Source organism: Candoia aspera, chromosome 3 (genome assembly GCF_035149785.1).
Source record: "Candoia aspera isolate rCanAsp1 chromosome 3, rCanAsp1.hap2, whole genome shotgun sequence".
In the NCBI taxonomy this organism is placed as follows: domain Eukaryota; kingdom Metazoa; phylum Chordata; class Lepidosauria; order Squamata; family Boidae; genus Candoia; species Candoia aspera.
Genome location: NC_086155.1, coordinates 113,931,741 through 113,950,228, shown reverse-complemented (window position 1 = coordinate 113,950,228; position 18,488 = coordinate 113,931,741). Strand labels below are relative to the sequence as shown.

Genomic DNA, 18,488 nt, shown 5'->3' with positions numbered 1-18,488 from the left:
ACACCAAAGACAAGTAGATACATTTCTCCACAAAATATGATAAAGTCTTTAGGATTGCTTAGCTTATGACTTTTACACTGGAAAAAAAAATGCTGTAAGAATGTGGCTAATGGCGAAGTTTCCATTGGCTTTGTATAATTAACATTTTTATTTTTAATATGAACTGTTCATTTTCTTAGAAACATGGAACTCAGTATCTACACTTCGATACAAGCTTATATAACCTTGGAGCAGTGAGGTGATAGAATTCCTGTTATTTAGCGAAGTCAAATAAAATATATTGCTTGTCTTGTATGTAATAATCTAATTTCTTGAACATGTATAAAGGTCCTCCTGAAATTCTTTATTTGCCCTGCAAAATACTGCATTCATTATGAATACATTTCTCAAATTCTGGATATAACACTAAATATATTGGCTTGTGAAAAAATAATTTTGAATTTCGACTTTTGTACAACAAAGCTCCTATCCAAGAATGGCTTGGTTTTGTATAGAGGTTGAAATGGCAGTAATTTTTTGTTAGATTAGTTTTGTGTTGCATTTATAAATCTGAACAATTTTTTTTAAAATAGTATATTATTTTGTATCTATTTATTTAGCACAACTCCAAAAAAAGATGGGTGGGAGTGAACATCTGTGAGTGTTGGAAGCTATCTATTCTGCAAGTTCAATTTCAGTTTCCAACTGTAGTAAATTATTTCTTGGTAGCCTATGTTTAAGACAGAATCTTCCTTTATGAGTGTTAAAAGAAGTATATTACAATTGAAGCAAGGGTCAATATTTAAATTCTCATTCTATGTTCTAATGTCTTTCCTGTTTCTAAGTAAAGGCTTTGATCTATTTTAAAATGGTTAGTTTGGGGTGGGGAAAGTGTGTGGGAGATATGGGTAAACTACAGCATGGCACTTTTTCAAACATTTTTCGTATGCTTAGGTACATCCAAGCAGAAGTCAACTTCCCTTCAGGTAGCAGATCAGGAACTACTATCACCTTTTCACCCATACCAGCCTTTGGAATGTATAGTAGAAGAAACTGAAGGCAAGCTCAATGAACTTGGACAGAGAATTAGTGCAATTGAGAAAGCACAACTTAAATCATTGGAGTTAATTCAAGGTGAACCTTTGAATAAAGATAAAATTGAAGAGCTCAAAAAGAACAGAGAAGAACAAGTACAAAAGAAAAAGAAAATACTGAAGGAGCTGCAAAAGGTGGAAAGGCAATTGCAGATGAAAACACAGCAGCAATTTACCAAAGAATATTTGGAGACCAAAGGTCAGACAGAGACTCCCCTTACTCAGCAGCAGCAGTGTCCACATACAGGTGTCCTCCCAGAACTGGAAGGAAATGAGGGCCTTCCTGGGGATAACCTTTCAGGGTTGTCACAGGTTGACAGTGTCCTCCGCAAAGATGAGCAACAACACTCTCCTTCATCTCCTGAGCAAACTGAGTTTGCCCCTCTTCAGCCTCTCTCAACGCCACAGTGTAACTTTTCAAGTAACATAGGTTGTAATGGGACAGATTCTTTTGAACTTCAGAAAGTATTAGGTAATCAGCAAACTGTAGGACAGCAGCAACCAATTGCTGGACATGTTCAGGGGCTATTAGTTCAAGAACCAGATGGATTAATGGTTGCCTCACCAGCACAGACGCTTACCGACACTCTTGATGACCTGATAGCAGGTGGGTTGAGAAATGTACCTTTTCTTACATAAATGTGTGTGATTAGTTTCTTTTGCTCCCATTATCTTTCACAAGGTTTTCTAGTTTTCCCTTACTGTTTACAGTTTTTATTAGTGGTTTTAATATTGGCATTCAGTGATATCCAACTTTTTGGGTTGCTTAATCAAAAGCAAAATATTAATCTTTTGCTTTATTGGATTTTTACTGTGTTGATCCATTTGGCTTTCATTTCTGAAGTAATAACTATTATGGAAATCTAGTCAGAATAATAAGTCAGTTTATACAATTGTGCAGGTACAAGTTTAGTTGATGATCAGGCAACATTCACAAGAAGATGACATTTTGGTGAATCTGTGATTCTATGTAGGGGCTTTCTACATGATCTCTAGATAGCATTCTCAAGGTGGCATTGTTTGATTCAGAGGAATTTTCGGTTGAATTATATATCAGTGGAACTCGTTCTCTAATTACATACTTATTTTTAAGTACTTGTAGAATGTCATAAACCTGTAGTCAGTGATAAGACAGAATAGATTTGAAAAGTACTACTGTACTAATTAAAGGTAAGGACCAAAGATACTTCAAACAGGGAGTGAGAATAGGTTGTATTTGGCAATAAACTTGGGTTTTATTTATTTACTCGTTTTGCAGTATTTGAATGCTGTCCCAATCATAACTATCCCATCAGGTTAGCACCTAAGATTAGGGAAGTTGAAATCAAATGATAGGTTAGTTGGTAGAGATAGATAGACATAGTCTCTCTCTCTCTCTCTCTCTCTCTCTCTTTAACAGAAACCATGCTGAATCAGACAAAATGCCCATTTAATTAGCATATTTAGCCAACTAATGTTAGTGTGAAACTCCAAGAGAAAACCCAATCATGTTCTCAGAAGAGGGTATTGCAAGACTTATTGTTTCTGTTACTGGCAGTAGTATATAGCTATTATATCTGGTTAGCCATTGATAGCTTTATTCTCCATAAAATTGCTTAATCCTCTTAAAAGATACAACCTGGTGACATTACTACATATTATAGTAGCAAATTCCACACATTATTGTGTGCTATGTAAAGAAATATTTTATTTGTACTAAATCTGTCACCATTCTTTATCACTGGATGACTCTAGAAAGAGCCTAAGCTTGCTTCTTTTCTTTATTTCTTCTTTGGCAGTAGTCTAATCAGCTGCCTGAGGAAGGAAGACAGTGTGCTGCTCACCCATTAAGGCTGCCCCCAACTGCTCACACATTGGTAGAGGCACTGCAACTCTTGCTGAAGAACTATGACCTAGATAAAATGAAAATAGTTGTTTCATGAGATGGATTAGGAGGGCAAGGGGTGGGTGGGCCCCAATTAGCTTTTATTCTTGGTCTCTCTTCAAGGTGGTCAATTGATTTCACCTAATGATAGGGCCTATTCTACCCTTTTTTCTTATGTGTCGTATCTGTTAAGCGGTAATTCTGCAGGTGTGCTTTCTTTTAATAATAACCAACATAAAAGTATTTTGGGAGGTTTTGTGACTGAAAAGTGAAATTAAAAATATATTAAAGAAATAAATAATTTTGAGACATGGAAAAATTTCAGGTATTACTGTATTGACAGGGTTTTTTTCCATCGTGATAAGGAAATCCACGCTTTCATTGAGTATTATTCTAATCTTTTTTTCTGACCAGCACAATCTCGCTTAACTACACTAATTGAGACCGGAAACTCTGTTGTTAAGTGACATGGTTGTAAGCTGAAGAGCCATGTGACTGTGCTGCTTAGCAACAGCAGTCCCAGTTACCATCATTAAGTGAGGACCGTGCATGACCGTGACTTGCAACTACTTGCCAGCTTCCCCATTGACTTTACTTGTTGGAAGCCGGCAGGAAAGGTCACAGATTGCGATCACATGACCGCAGGATGCTGCAGTGGTCGTAAGTACAAGAACTGGTTGTAACTACCACTCATTCAGCGCCAAGTTTGAATGATTGCTGAATGAGTAGTCATTAAACGAGGACGATTCAGGCAATGGTTTCTGTTCTATTTCTTTCCAGCAAAAAGAATATAAATAATTCTCTTACCTTTAGTATTTAGTGTTTACCCCTTTTTATTCCTTTAATATTCAGCAAATAGCTTGATTGTTGTATTTAAACAATATATTGACCTTAATATTCTTGCAATATTATCCTTAAATATTTTATTTTTTGCATTGCTTATTAGTTGGTTCCTGCATTTCTTTGGAAGGCTTCTATTTTATGAAAGTAGGCTCTTATTTTTATAGCATTCTTGAGATGGCTTATTAATTCTCTTAATGATTTCTTGGACTTGCTGATACCTTTTTCTCTCACTTAAACTATACATTGTAGCTGAGGTATTACTTGGATTTGAGTACCTCCCAGGCATTGTTGAGAGATTTTTATCCCTTGGAGTTTCAAGTTCTATTAGTCCCTTGTTGTATACCATTTCTGCAACCTGACTACAGTATGTTGGACTTAGACTTTTTTTCAAATTTGATAGCACTGTGGTCATTATTTCTGATTGATTCAGTAACACTTCACTCCTGGGACTACCAAGGATTAAATTCAGGATCATTGCTTTTCTTGTCAGTTTGCAGACCAACTTTTCTAGCACAAAATCACTTAGAATGTTATGAAGTTTAGGGAGAACATTTTATCTCTTCGTTATAACTGGAATACGTTCCTATCCATATAAAAGTCAGCATGGCTCCTCATTGTCCAGGATACCCTTCATTCTTCTCAATAAATGGGGGAGTCTTTGAGTGATTGGGGCTGTTGCTCTCAAGGCTTTACCCTTGGAGCAGCATCCTCATCAGGAAGCAGAATTACCCACCTTGATGCGCGCTCTCCTCCATCTTTAACAGTACTCTAGAAGGAGAGAGAAGTTACCCTTGCTGCATCTTTGAGTTCCAGAGTTTTCCTTAGCTCCTTTGGGAAGCCAAGGAATCCATGGTTCCAAGGGCATGGAGCAGTACAATGGAGGATAACATTTTCTTCTCTCCCTGGAGATTGACAGGGCCACTTTCCACTTGGACTTCTTTTATTGAATACGGCAGGTAATCCTTATTCAGTTTTCTCCCTCTGATCCCAGTATTCCCTCAATTCCCTGATGCCCTGAAAGGCAATTCCCCCTCCAAGGAGGATGACAGTGTGACCGAAAACAGGAAAACTCTCTGGGAAGAGTCCAGGAGAGAAATGGCCTGTGCAACCTGTACAATGCATACCAACAGGCCCCATTGTTCATAATCACTTTTAGCTGAACTACCAGCATTACTCCTTTGAGTCTTTGCTCTTGCCCCCAGGTCTTTTAAAAGATAAGGGAGCACACAACTTGTTTTTATTGTAAACCGCCCAGAGTCTCTCCCCCCCCCCAATGCGGGGGAGATGGGCAGTGATAAATAAACTTACACAACCAGTCCAAAAGGGTGGGAAAGCCTTCTAGGATACTTGAGATGAGTTCCCTGGTCATCAGTTAATCAAAAGAATCTTTGTCTCTGTCAGACCTTTACCATATGAAGGAGGGAGAACTATAGAAAGATGAGGAAGAAATAGACATTATGGACACAATGTTGCTATTTTTTTCAAAGTGATTTCACATTCCTGAACAAAGCAACTGACTTTAGAACCCAAGGTGGCCAAAGTGGTCCCTGCAGCTTTAGGCCCAGCAGCAAATAACCTCTTCCCTGATATACTAAATCAGAGTGGACCCCTAAAAACCAAACCGGGTAATTTTGCATATGAAAGTAAAAACAGAACCAACTTCCCCTGTCTCTTGGGGAAGGTCTTAAAATACTAAATAATTGGAAAAAGATTTCTCCTCTCTGTCTTGGCAGAGTGGCAGTGAGAGCTGTTTCAGCTCAACAAGAGATTGACTCAGCTGCTCCAGTATAGATCTGGGAGAGTGCATTCTGTACCCACAGTGATCCACAAAAGGACCACAAGGTTTGATTACCCTTCAGTGTATCTCTTTGCTTAGCAGGCTAACCATAAATTGACTTAAGTTTACCTCCAGTTCTTCACAGAGAAAGACTTGATTTCATATGGCTGAATAGTTATCTGTACTTCCCTTCCTGACACTTTCCCTGTGGACTTGATTTTGCATAACATATATTTGGAGAAGGCAAAACATGCCCTTGGCAGTCTGTTCACAAGTTCTCCATGGGCCATCCCCATAAGGCCAGATCTCAGACAGATTCATCCAGATTCAGGTTGGTTACAGCTATACCCCTATAGGTTGAGTGCCAAATGCAGACGCTAAGAGACAATACTACTGCTGTCCAGACCATCTTCCTTTAGAGGATTAATAGCAATAACAATATCAATTATTAATAACAATTATTGGTATTTAATAACAAGATAACCTAGTGTGTCTTCTGCCACTAAAGTAAAAAGAAGGCTGCGACATTGGAGGGGCAAGTACCACGGTTTTGTGGTTCTCTTTTTCTCTTTTTATGAGGCACTACCAGCTTAATTTATGAGGCTGCCTTTAGCAGGTAAGTCCTGCAGCAAATAGCGCCTCATTTGTCAGTCTGCTTAGCAAGCATTCCCACCCCATAGGGGACTGCTGTGGTAAGGAAAATGGCACATTGTTTTTACTGTGAAATTCTTTTTCTACTTTGGAGGAAGGGAATCTGATTCTCCTCTCCCTCCCCCCCCCAAGGTTCTGCAGTATTTTGCTCTCTGGTACCTAATTTTACAATTCTATTCCTTCTATTCTGCAATACAGACCTGTTACTAATATTACTTGGAAGTACCATAATTAACTGGAACATTTCTCTTTAGTGCTGTTTGTACAGAACAAAAGAACTTTTTTGGTCTTCCCTGCAGCAGTGAAGGAACAAAGATAGCTTACGCCCAGTTTTCTGCTTTGGTGAATTCATTTTCCATCTTAGGATGTGATAGCATATCTTCATGGTGGAATTGGTTTGGGGAGATTTTATACATAACAGCTCAGTGGAGAAGTCTCTTAAGGTTTCTAGGTTGCCTGAAATATCCTTTTAGATATATGGAAGGAATAACAACATTTTCAGTATGGAGTTTCCTATCTTTCCTCCTAGAGATTAACAGACTCAAAAGGTAGTCTTTATTTTTTGTTAAGCCTGCTATATGTTTTTGTTATATTTGTCACCCTTAAAACCTACATTCTTAACTCCCTCATCTTGACCAGCATCTTCCAGCATTTCCATGGCACCAGGAGTTCTGAATTCACATATTACATTAAGTCATTCTTTGTGTTAACTATTACGTGTTGAATAAATAAGGATATGTTAAAACAATATGGAAAGTCATAAACCATGATTTGTAAACCATATGTGTTATGTCAAAACCAAATACTGTTATAAATTAATGCTGTTAGTGTACCTAGTCAGTGTATATATCTTTGCTTATCTTTGGAGTGTTCATCTTTCCTTTTTGGCCTTTTTAATTAGATACCATATACATATATATACAGTACTGTGCAAAAGTTTTTTAGATACCATATACATATATATACAGTACTGTGCAAAAGTTTTAGGCAGGTGTGAAAAAATGCTGTAAAGAAAGAATGCTTTCAAAAATACAGTATATATTGTAATTGTTTATCAATTTACAAAATGCAAAGTGAGCGAACAAGAGAAATCCAAATCAAATCAATATTTGGTGTGACCACCCTTTACCTTCAAAACAGCATCAATTCTTCTAGGTACACTTGCACACAGTTTTTGAAGGAACTCAGCAGGTACGTTGTTTCAAACATCTTGGAGAACTAACCACAGATCTCCTGTGGATGTAGGCTGCCTCAGATCCTTCTGTCTCTTCCTGTAATCCCAGACAGACTCGATGATGTTGAGGTCAGGGCTCTATGGCGGCCAAACCATCACTTCCAGGACTCCTTGTTTTTTTGCGCAGTACTGTACTTCTGGTTTATTTTTACTGTATCACATAGGCTTGAACTTTCTACAAAAATTTGCCCTGGTGGTAACCAAGGTGATTCTCCCTACATTGGCTATTCTTCAAAACTCAGGTTTAAATTATGTGTTTGTGACTTACTGATATCAAGTATCATCCTTAATTTGGTATGATTCTGGCTCGAAGCTGATCCCTTTTGGGTAGACTTGGCTTTCCCCAAGATATACACAATATTTGATATCACTATGTCATGCTACCAGGCTTATTGGGCAGGGTGCAGTTCATCTATACGTCGAGATCCTTCAGCTCCACTTGATTAGATGGTTGAGCTCATAAACAGGTGACATTTCCAAAAAAGCTGTCTTGGGAATCCCAGATTTCAAAATCCTTCCTAGCAGCTACACTTGGCTTTTCAAACCTCACGACTTCCTTTCTCCATATCATTGGTGCTGATGTACACATAAGCCACTAATTCATCACTGTCTGTTATTAAACTTCTATAGCCACCCAACTCTCAATGACTCTGAGCGGCTCACAATCAAAACAAAGAAGTTACAGTAAAATCAATAAAAGATAAAAGATGGCAAGCATGGTAAAGTGAGGTGTATCACTCTCCCTCACCAAAGGCCTGGGTGAAGAGCCAGGTCTTAACAGCTCTTCTAAACAACAGCATAGTGGGGCCATCAGGATCTCGGATGGACTCTCATTCCAGAGGGCAGGCGCTGCTTCAGAGAAGGCGTGCTTCTGGGGTCCCAATAGATGACATTGTTTAATCAAAGGAACCTGGAGCATGCCAACCCTGCAGGATCGAATCACCCAGGCAGATGTTATGGGAGATAGGTAATCCCTTAAGTAACCAGGTCCTATGCCATTTAGGCATGTATAGGTAACAACCAGCACCTTGAATCACACCCAGAAGCAAACCTGCAACCAGCGCAACTTGCAAAGTAGAGGAGCTACATGGCATACCAAGGCATGCCTATTACCATTCACGCTACTGTATTTTTGAACCAATTGAAGCTTCCAGGTGGTCTTTAAGGGCAGCCCCATGTAGAGCATGTTGCAGTAGTTTAGCCGCGAGGTGAGTAGGGCATGAGTGACTGAATTCAATTCAAATCAGAAATAGTATATATAACGTATCCATCAAAAAGGGAATTTCCCACATGCTTATCATGGACTTGGATGTTTTTTGTTTTAGGGGAACTTACTGATGATTGGGCCATCCACTATTAGGAGCTTCCCCTTTATGAAGCATATGTCATAAAGTACAAATGTCAGCTGTGATTAGGCAATAGTCCATTTGGTTCAGGGGATGCTAAACTTAATGGCAGCTTCTCTGATTCTATATCCTTTAACCAGAATGCACACAATAGATCTACTGCGGCAGCTTTTGGCAGTCTTCATCTAAGATCTTCATTCTACTTAGTATCAGCCTTCCATCAGCAAATTGCCGTTTCCTTTCATGGTGCATCACTCTTGATAATTTGAATTCTGACTGTCTTCACTGATCTTCCTATTCATGCAGTCATTACCAACTCCTGAAGTCGGGCTGGACAGTACACTGGTTCATTTAAGAAATGACTGACGTTCCTCAAGTGGGCTAATGCTACATAGCAGTTATCTCTAAACTATTAAGTATCTTCAAGATATCTGAACCTGATCTTAGAGACCAGATATTTCAAGTTGTTACAAGTGTTTTCTATATGAACATGATCCCAATCATCCAGAGTTCGGTCTTTATATTCCACTTCTGGAATTGATACATTTTGTATAACATGCTGTTAATGCCTGTAGACTTCGTAGATTTGGGAAATAGTTTGGCAATTTCCTTCAGCCACGCAAGATACCTCCCACAGGTGGATGGTTTACCTGACTATGATAATTCTATGATTGGAACATCCTGGCAATAACTTGTTCACCTCTTTGGCCAGTGTTTAGTTCCTGAAGTATTGCATAAGGTGAGCCGCAAGTTGCTAGGACACACTTTCCTACATACTTGGTAGAAACCACTACCATAACCAAACCCTCCTATCCTATTGAAAACAAGAGTAGGGGAAAAAGAAGGGCTATAATGGAAAAGAGGGATTAGCAAATCTATTTGATGATAGTACATCTCTGATAATTTTGAGTCCTCATCCAGCCCGTTTGTTTGCAGAACTTAACTGTTGTTTATAGCAAATTTATTTTTACACCTAATGTTTCAAGTTAGTGTCAAATTGGGAAACCATTTCTAAATTATCTAACATAGTTCTGCTTTATCCCTGGTTCTTATGTCTTCGCCCAAAATATTTGCTTGATGTCATTCCTTTCCTTCAAATCCTTTCTCAAACTTCAATTTGAGGGACAACCTACATAAGATTATTATAGTTGCCTATATTCATTACTGGAGAATATGAGAGAAATAATTCTACGAGGAAGAGTGGCATCTTATCTTTATTCACAGTGTTATGAGAAAGGTAAAATCCTTCTGGCATCTCCAAAGTGTTTTGGAAAGCGCTGCAGATTTCAAAAAGGATTTCCATGCCCTCTTCTTGTAGTGCAGTGAAAGAAAATAAAAGCAGGTGGTACAATGAAACCATACCATTAGGCAATATATGCAATGTAAATAAAGTATATGCAGTCTGATTATGTGAACGATGGATTGAAAAGAATCCATAAGACAACAGACTAAGGAAAACTGTGTGGAAGGCTTGGATGCTATGTAAACAAGTACCTCTTTCATTGATCATGTGTACACTACATAATGATAATTTAGAAACTGGCTAGGGAAAAAACCTTTTGTGACTCAATTTTCTGCTGGACAGATATTAATGATATTAATCTCTTAATAGTTTTTGATTCAAAACTTTATTGAAATGCAACTCAGTTTCTTAAGCCTTTTTTAAAATAAAAACACCTTAAGTATATTTAAATATAAAAATAACTTACTTAGAGATTTCAATTTTAGGAGGTTTTTACACATTTTGAAATGAGATCTGTGATCCTCTAAACCAGCCTTTCTCAGCCTTTTGACCCTGGAGGAGCCCTCGAAATATTTTTCAGGCCTTGGAGAACCCCTGCACATTCAGGCTCAAATATAGGCCACAAGTTACAAAATTATTATATTCATTTCATTTGTAGGCCAGTATATATGCATTAACAGTGTTCTTGAACTAAAAGTAAAGAATGAAACTTTCTTCTTTAATGAGAAGTTGCCCGAATTTGAAATAATTTTTTAAATAAATCGTGATCTCCCAGGGAACCCCTAGTGACCTCTCGCGGAACCCTAGGGTTCCATGGAACCCTTGGTTGAGAAACATGAATTCAATTAGTTTAGAGCAGGGATTCAGTACAGTGGCATAAAACAAATAGCTATCAGTTATACATTTAAGTTTGTACTGTTTCTACTATTGTAAGCCAATATTGTGAACTTTATCTGAATATTTGCCTATGCTCTAGAAATTAAAAACAAAATGTAGACATTCCTGTTCCACTCCTGTAACAAATCAGATGTGCTGTAATAGCAAATTTAATAAACAGTATTTTGCTACAGACTAGTTGAGTTCAGTCATAACAAGTGTTGTAAACAATGGTTTTTCATTTAGCATTTTATGTAAACTAAGCCATTATGCCTCATTCAATAAGCCATTGTAATACAAGCTGTGCCATAAAACAATGTGGGGCCTAGAGATTAAGCTACAGCTTTAGACATTATAGGAGAACAACTTGGCTAGCTTGTGGCAAAAAAAATCAGGAGTCTGAAAACTTCTTTTCTGACCAACAGATTTATGCCTTTTAATAAAGTTAGTTAGTTGGAAAAGATGTTATCACACCACTGCTTTTCTATACTCACTGGGTGATTTTGGGCTAATCACTCTCTCAGCCTAACTCACCTTACAGAGTTGTGGGGAAAATAGGAGGCAGGAATATGAGGTATGTTTGCCACCTTGAGTTATATATAAAAAAGGTGGAAAATAATACATATAGTTGTTTAGCGACTGCCTTGTTTAGCAACCATTCGGAGTGATGACAGTGATGGAAATATATTGTGACCAATCCTCATATTTATGACCTTTGCAGGTGTGTAAAGCAAAGAAAAGCTAAAGTAACATCATAAGCACAGTTGCAGTTTTACTTAGTAACTGCTTCTCTTGATGACTGAGTTGCCAGTCCTAATTGTGGTTGCTAAATGAGGACTTCCTATAATAAGAATAACAGCAGCTTTAGGTATCACTAGCTAAAAATGAATCTTCCTTCTATTCAAGAATATACTGTGTTTAGTCAGTGATTGAAGAAGAAATGTCTTTGGCTTCTTGAAAAGAAGATTTGTCCTTGATCTCCTATTTTAATATGTTAATAATGCTAGCTTGAGACAGGAGAAATTCTCTGTAAAATGGGAGTTTAGAGTTGAATTCTCATGATACTGCCTGCTCTTTTTCTTATGCGTTCCACCATACTCCAGTTGTGTCTTAGTTAAACAGAATTTTGTGTTGTATTTACAAAGAATATTTTCACAATTTTTGTGGAGGAGAGGGGTGGATAAGCAATTAACACATTTGTTTGAGAGGGTTATTCTTATATATTAAGTTAAAATAATTCAGGATAATAGTTTCAGCTAATTCGAATCAAAAAATGTGAACTATAAAACCGCTTACATGTACATTATTGAACAAATGAAGAAAATGCTTTGTGAGGAAATTTGCTGTGGCTTCATAAAGGTTTGGATATAAGCAGAAATTTCAGATATAAATAGGCAAATGAAATAGTTTTCTAGCTTTCATTAATGGTACTTTCATATACCTATTTATTGAATGCTTTGAGACAAAACAGTTCAAATTACTACATCATAATCCTGTTTTATTCATCCATTTAGTCATACATGCAGTGATTTTATCCCATATCTGGTTTATGCATTTTTTTGCTGACATACCAAGCTAGACTCTCATTTCATGTGTGCCAGTATTATCTAGTTTAGCTTCCCCAACCTGGTGTTTTCCATATATTTTGGGGCCACCAAATCCCAATGACACATTCAGGATTCAGTTTTTAATAATTTCTGAAAGCATGAATTTCAGAGGAAGAGTATTCCAGAGTGCTAATGTTGTAACAGAGAAACTGTGTCTGAGGGTTTCTATAATTCCTCCATGAAATTAGGGAATTATTAGAAGATTCTCTTGAGAACTTCATACCAGGCAAGTCAAGACTGGATGAAAAGGCAGTCCTGGAGATAACCCAGCAACAAGCAGCAAGCCATGTAGGACTTGAAAGGTCAAAACCAACACTTTGAATTGCACATGGAAGCTGATAGGCAGCCAGGGCCTAGCACACTGGTGCCACATGGTCATGTTGCAAGTACCCACCAACAGTTGGGCTGCTGCACTATGGACTAATTGAACCTTCTGGGTGTCCTTGAAAAGCAGCCTGATGTGGAGTACATAACAGTAATCCAAATGGATGGTGGTGAGGGCGTGAATCACTCTAGCAAGATTCTTCCATGCACTATAAGGTTGCAACTGGTACACCAGCTGAAGCTGGTTAAAGGACCCCCAGCCATGGCTTTAACCTGCCCATCTAGCAGTAGTAGTGAGTCCAGGAGGACTCCAAATCAAAACCTTCCTCGTTCAGGGGTATTGTCACACATTAAGAGATACAACTGGTGAATGACAAGAAACCACAAATAGTAATTCCATTTTGCTAGGGTTTAGCCTGTTTTTGACCCATCCATAGTTCACCAATTTTGTGAGGGGGAGATGGGCAGTGAACAAATTTATAAATAAATAAACTCCAGAAACTGGATCAAGGCCTTGCCAGCATCTCCTAACACAGCCTAGGGTAGCAGTATATAATTAGGTATCATCAGTATACTGATGCTGCCTAAACCATTGAATGACCTCTTCCAGCAGCTTGAACCTTATGGCACCCCCACAGGAGGGACCACTCTGTTGATGTCTCCTTCCCTAATATTATTGATTGGAACCACCCATTGAAGAAGTGGAACCACTGCAGAACACTGCCCTCAACCCCAAGCCTCTATAAAGCAATCTAGAAATGTACCACGACTGGTGGTATTGAAAGCTGCTGAGAGATCCAAAAGGACCAAGAAAAGGGTACTCTCCCAATTTAGATTATAACAAAAGTCATTGTTCAGGTTAACTAATACATGCTGAGGCCTGAATCTTGAGTGGATCCAAATCTTTTTCATCTAACCTCCCCTAAAAAACAAAGATTTAAGGCAGGATGATAGTTATACAAAGGGGCAGATCCCTTCTGAGGTACATCACAGCCTCTTTCAAGGCTGCTGGTATCATCCCTTCCTGCAGTGAGGCATTGATTACATCCCAGATCTATCTGTCACTACTCCTTCCAACGGTCAAGAGACAATCCTTAACTTACAAGCTGCCCAGAGTCAGATATGAGATGGGCAGCTATGTAAATTCAATAAATAAATACCCAATTAGAGTTCACAAGCCAGAACCAATCCATAGCCAGATGTTGCCCTAATCGCAACACACACTATCCACAAAGAGCCAAACCTTTGGCAAATCTGAGTAATGTTGTCATCCAAAGGCTGTACTTAGCAGTTGCAGCAGCCAGGTGGGAGAAACATTCCTGGAAACTAAAAAGCAACTGGCCAACCCAGAAAGTGAAAGGAAATTAGCCAACCTAAACAAGGCAGCTGGGTGACAGCCCACCAGTGCAATAAGGGAGGAGAAGTAGTTATGCTTCTCCTCCCTTACCGCCACAGAGTAAACTCATATTTGAGCTTGTCCTCATGCTTCTGGATCCACTTTTCATCTTCCCCCAGCAGCGCTATAGATGTTTCTTCTGCTGCTTCGTTTCCTAGAGGACCTCAGTAAACCAAGGGGCTATCCAAGATCAGTCAACAGGAAAATGCTGCTTGAAAGCAACTGTGTCAAGTGCATGGTTTGTCATTAATTGCCAGTGGCTAACAAGCCACTCAGTAGAACTGCCTGCAAGGTCACTAGGAAAATCCCCATCTGCCTGTTGGAAACCAAATGGATTCATTAGGCATCTAGAGCAGACCATCTTAGTCTATTTATAGGGGTCCCAGGAGGCACTGAAGTGATCTGACCATGGCAAAGAGCTGATTGGAATGCCCTCCATCTCCAGATTACTCTTGAGAAAACAGCAAGGTCTAATGTCTTGCCCTGAAATTATTTCGGACAAGGCCATCTGGGGCAAAGGAAATGGCAATTTAAGCCACCCAACACTAAATGGCAATACCAACCCCAAGACCAGGTCAAGAAACTCAGGGAGAGATACCATCAAGCCTCTGGATGGCTAGCAGCAGAACACCCAGTTTGTCCCCATAGCTCAACATAGACATTTGCAAACTGCTATTTCTGGAGCAAAGTCCCTGGTTACAAGTAGGATGCTTTTACAGATTAGTGCCATTCCCCCTCCCCAGCCCTGGAGTTGCAGCTGATAAAGGATTTGACACCTGGAAAAGCAGACGAAGAGGAAGAGATCACTGCCTTCACCAAACCTGGTTTTAGTAATACATGCCAGGTGCACATGCACATACACAAGTCATGGCGGAGAGATGTCTTAATGGGAACACACCTGGCATTTACCATCAATAGCCTGATTTTGTATTCTAGTAAGTAAGTCAGGAGTTTGGAAGTAAAATAAGTGGATGGCCAAATATAAAATACAAATGGAACTCAACAAATGCAAAGTGTTTTATATGTATAAAATGTGTTCCTTATTTCTTTGAAATGAGGACAAGTTAAAATTTCCCAGTCACTAAATATTATAAACAGGCATGGTCCAGATTTTACATAAATGCTTCACACTTTTAGGATTTGCATGACATTTTATTTGGATTTTTTTTTTTTTTTTAGATTTTTTATCCCGCCTTTATTATTTTTATAAATAACCTAAGGTGGCAAACATACCTAGTGCTCCTTCCTCCTCTTATTTTCCCCACAACAACAACCCTGTGAGGCTGAGAAAGAGCGACTGGTCCAAAGTCACCCAGCCGGCTTTCATGCCTAAGGCGGACTAGAACTCACAGTCTTCTGATTTCTAGCTTGGTTCCTTGACCACTAGACAGTTGATTCAGAGTATAAAAGTAAGGATCTTCCTTATGTGTTCAGGAACTAGAGTATGGTTTTCTATTTTGTTTAACGTGATTTGTAAATTTAGCAGCTAAACATGCCAGTCTCTTGGAAAGAAGCTTTTCATGCAAGAGATATTGAGCATATCATTTTTCTTTCCCAGCTGTCAATAGCAGAGTACCTACCGGCTCCAATTCCTCACATGTTATGGATTCGGCTATACCTGAGTCCTGTTCACAAACGCTCAGTGTAACTTCTCAATCTGTGCTTCCCACATATCCTTCTGTTGACATTGACGCCCACGTGAGTAATGTTGATTAACTATATATGTTTAAAACAATTTTGGTAACATGACAAAATACTATTCAATAAAATTAAAATGTATCTTTTCTAATCTTAAGACGGAGAGTAATCATGATACTGCATTGACACTTGCGTGTGCTGGTGGGCATGAAGAACTTGTCTCTGTGTTGATAGCACGAGGTGCCAGTATAGAACACAGAGACAAAAAGGGTAAGCTATTGACGTACTGCTATTTATCATGGCTTTTATTTGGACATCATGCATATCCAGTCAAGCATCTCGATTGGTTTTTCATAACTTTCTGATGATGGAATAGCATTTGTGTTTTTTCCTAGTTGATGGTAAGTATTTGGGTAGCAAATCTTTGTTTCTATATGTGATTTCAAGCCTTAATTCAATGCAGAGTTAGTGTCTCAAGCACACATCGCTTCTGTTTCTCCCAAATGTTCTATCACAAACTGAGAACCTTTATTTCAATTTCCTGCATAATGATTTCCATTACCACTATGTATTGTGAACCACTGATTTTGAAACACCCTGGTTTTACTGTCTGCATTAACTTTGATTCTTGTTTTCCAAACGACTTCTAATAATAGAATCATTTCTGTTAGGGTTTACACCACTAATTTTAGCTGCAACTGCTGGACATGTTGGTGTTGTAGAGATACTTCTAGATAAAGGTGGAGATATAGAAGCCCAGTCTGAGCGTACTAAGGACACTCCACTTTCATTAGCATGCTCTGGTGGCCGTCAAGAGGTAAGTGTTATCATCTTTAAAAAATTTTACTTGGGTTTCTGTTTAAATACTATAGTCTTAGTTTGGAAGAACAGGATCTAGCAGCCTGATAAGTCTCCTCACATGTTACAATATTTTGCTGCATATTATAGTTATTCTGTAGATTATTAAAGCATGTATTGGTTCCCCAACCCCACCCCAAATTGGATGAACCTCATCTAGAATATACTCACATATGCTGGATGCTTTCAAGTGTAGACACTGTTTCCTGTATCCACAACACATCTACAGATGCCTTGCTGCTCTCCAAATTCTTCGCTCTATTTGGCTTTTTTATTTTATTATAATCATTTTAATTTTAAAAAATGGGAGTCTGGCATGCTAAAATGTAAGCCCCAGAAATGCTGGATGCAAGTTAAGTGCTAAGCTTAGAATTGTTTGCACCTGCGCCACCTCCGGTGACTGAAGGAGGGGGTTAGTCTAGGGTTCCCCAGAGTGGTCAGTATTGACCCCCAAGGGTTAATGGGACTATCCAGGGGATCAGTGTTGTTGTTATTCATAGTACTATTAGTTGAAGTAGTAGTATTAAATTATTTTCATATAATAAATGTTTGGGGGTCAGTGAACAATCTGAAACTTAATGAAGGGGTCAGTGAACTGAAGAGTTTGGGGACCCCTGATCTAGAAGAAATAGCAAGTGGCCTTCTGGTTATTCAGTGCTTTGTAACAAATTATGTCCCCATGGAGCCATTTTATGAGTTAGCAGCCCCTCCCCTGCTGCCTTATTGAAAGATTACAACAACAGGTTCTCAGAGTTTCAGATCTGCCCACCAATCCAAAAAGATTGGGAAACCCCACTCTATTCTGAAATTACATGGAATGTATGAGCAAACTACAGCTATGTTATCTTTCATAGAGTACACAAAGGTATATGTGAATGGGGTTTTCCTACCTTTTCTCTTGGTCTAAGATTAATATGTTTAGAACTGATTTCTTGCACATATGTTTGCAACTTTTTTTAAAAAGTGGACTGTCCTGCAGTCCATTTTATAATCTGCAAAATCATGCAGATACTAAATTTTATTCATAGAATGGGAATTCATTAAGGCAGTAGTATAAGAACTGAAGACTTGACTTAAATGCTGTACATCATAATTTTTCTATGAACTCTTCCATCCTTTTGTTATGCTCTATAGCAGCTTATTGCCAGATTTAAAATTTTAGTTATTTGTCCAGAGCACATTGATGCTATTATCAACTTCTGATAGTGCTAATAATATGCTATATTTCAGGTGGTAGATCTTCTGCTAGCACGAGGAGCGAACAAAGAACACAGAAATGTGTCTGATTATACTCCTCTAAGTCTTGCTGCATCTGGTGGATATGTTAACATTATTAAGATCCTACTCAATGCTGGAGCAGAAATTAATTCAAGGTAATTGTCTGGTTTGGTTGGGATTATGAAGGATTTTGAGTTCTGTTTGAGGTGTACAGCACAGAGTAGTGTCGACTTCAACAGATTTGATGCTTTTATCTGTTCAAACATACTGAACAAACCTGGTAATCTGTAGATACTTTTTTAAATAGTAATTTTACTTTAAAAAATTACGATTACAACAATAAAAAAACTAATGCAAAATAAAAAGTAAAAGAATAGAAAGAAAAATAGAAAAGAAAGAACAAGAATAAAGAAAAAGAAAATATATAAAGTGACTCCCCTTTCATCACAAGTATGAACAATCTTAGTAACTTACACCTCTCTTAAAACACAGCAAACGATCTCTTCTTCCCATATCCCATCTCTTATCTATAGACAAATC

At 38.3% G+C, this 18,488-nt stretch overlaps 1 protein-coding gene across 3 annotated transcripts in view; it reads left to right on the top strand.

Moving 5' to 3' along the window:
- Window positions 1-18,488, top strand: part of ANKHD1 (ankyrin repeat and KH domain containing 1) — a 119,859-nt gene that overhangs the window by 62,294 nt on the left and 39,077 nt on the right. For 2 of the 3 annotated variants that reach the window (XM_063298657.1, XM_063298656.1), the window contains exons 15-19: window positions 934-1,680; window positions 15,793-15,932; window positions 16,031-16,142; window positions 16,544-16,689; window positions 17,961-18,103. In XM_063298657.1, the coding sequence (XP_063154727.1) occupies window positions 934-1,680; window positions 15,793-15,932; window positions 16,031-16,142; window positions 16,544-16,689; window positions 17,961-18,103 (1,288 nt within the window). The remainder of the gene's footprint in view (window positions 1-933; window positions 1,681-15,792; window positions 15,933-16,030; window positions 16,143-16,543; window positions 16,690-17,960; window positions 18,104-18,488) is intronic. The other variant, XM_063298659.1, reaches the window with a different exon arrangement.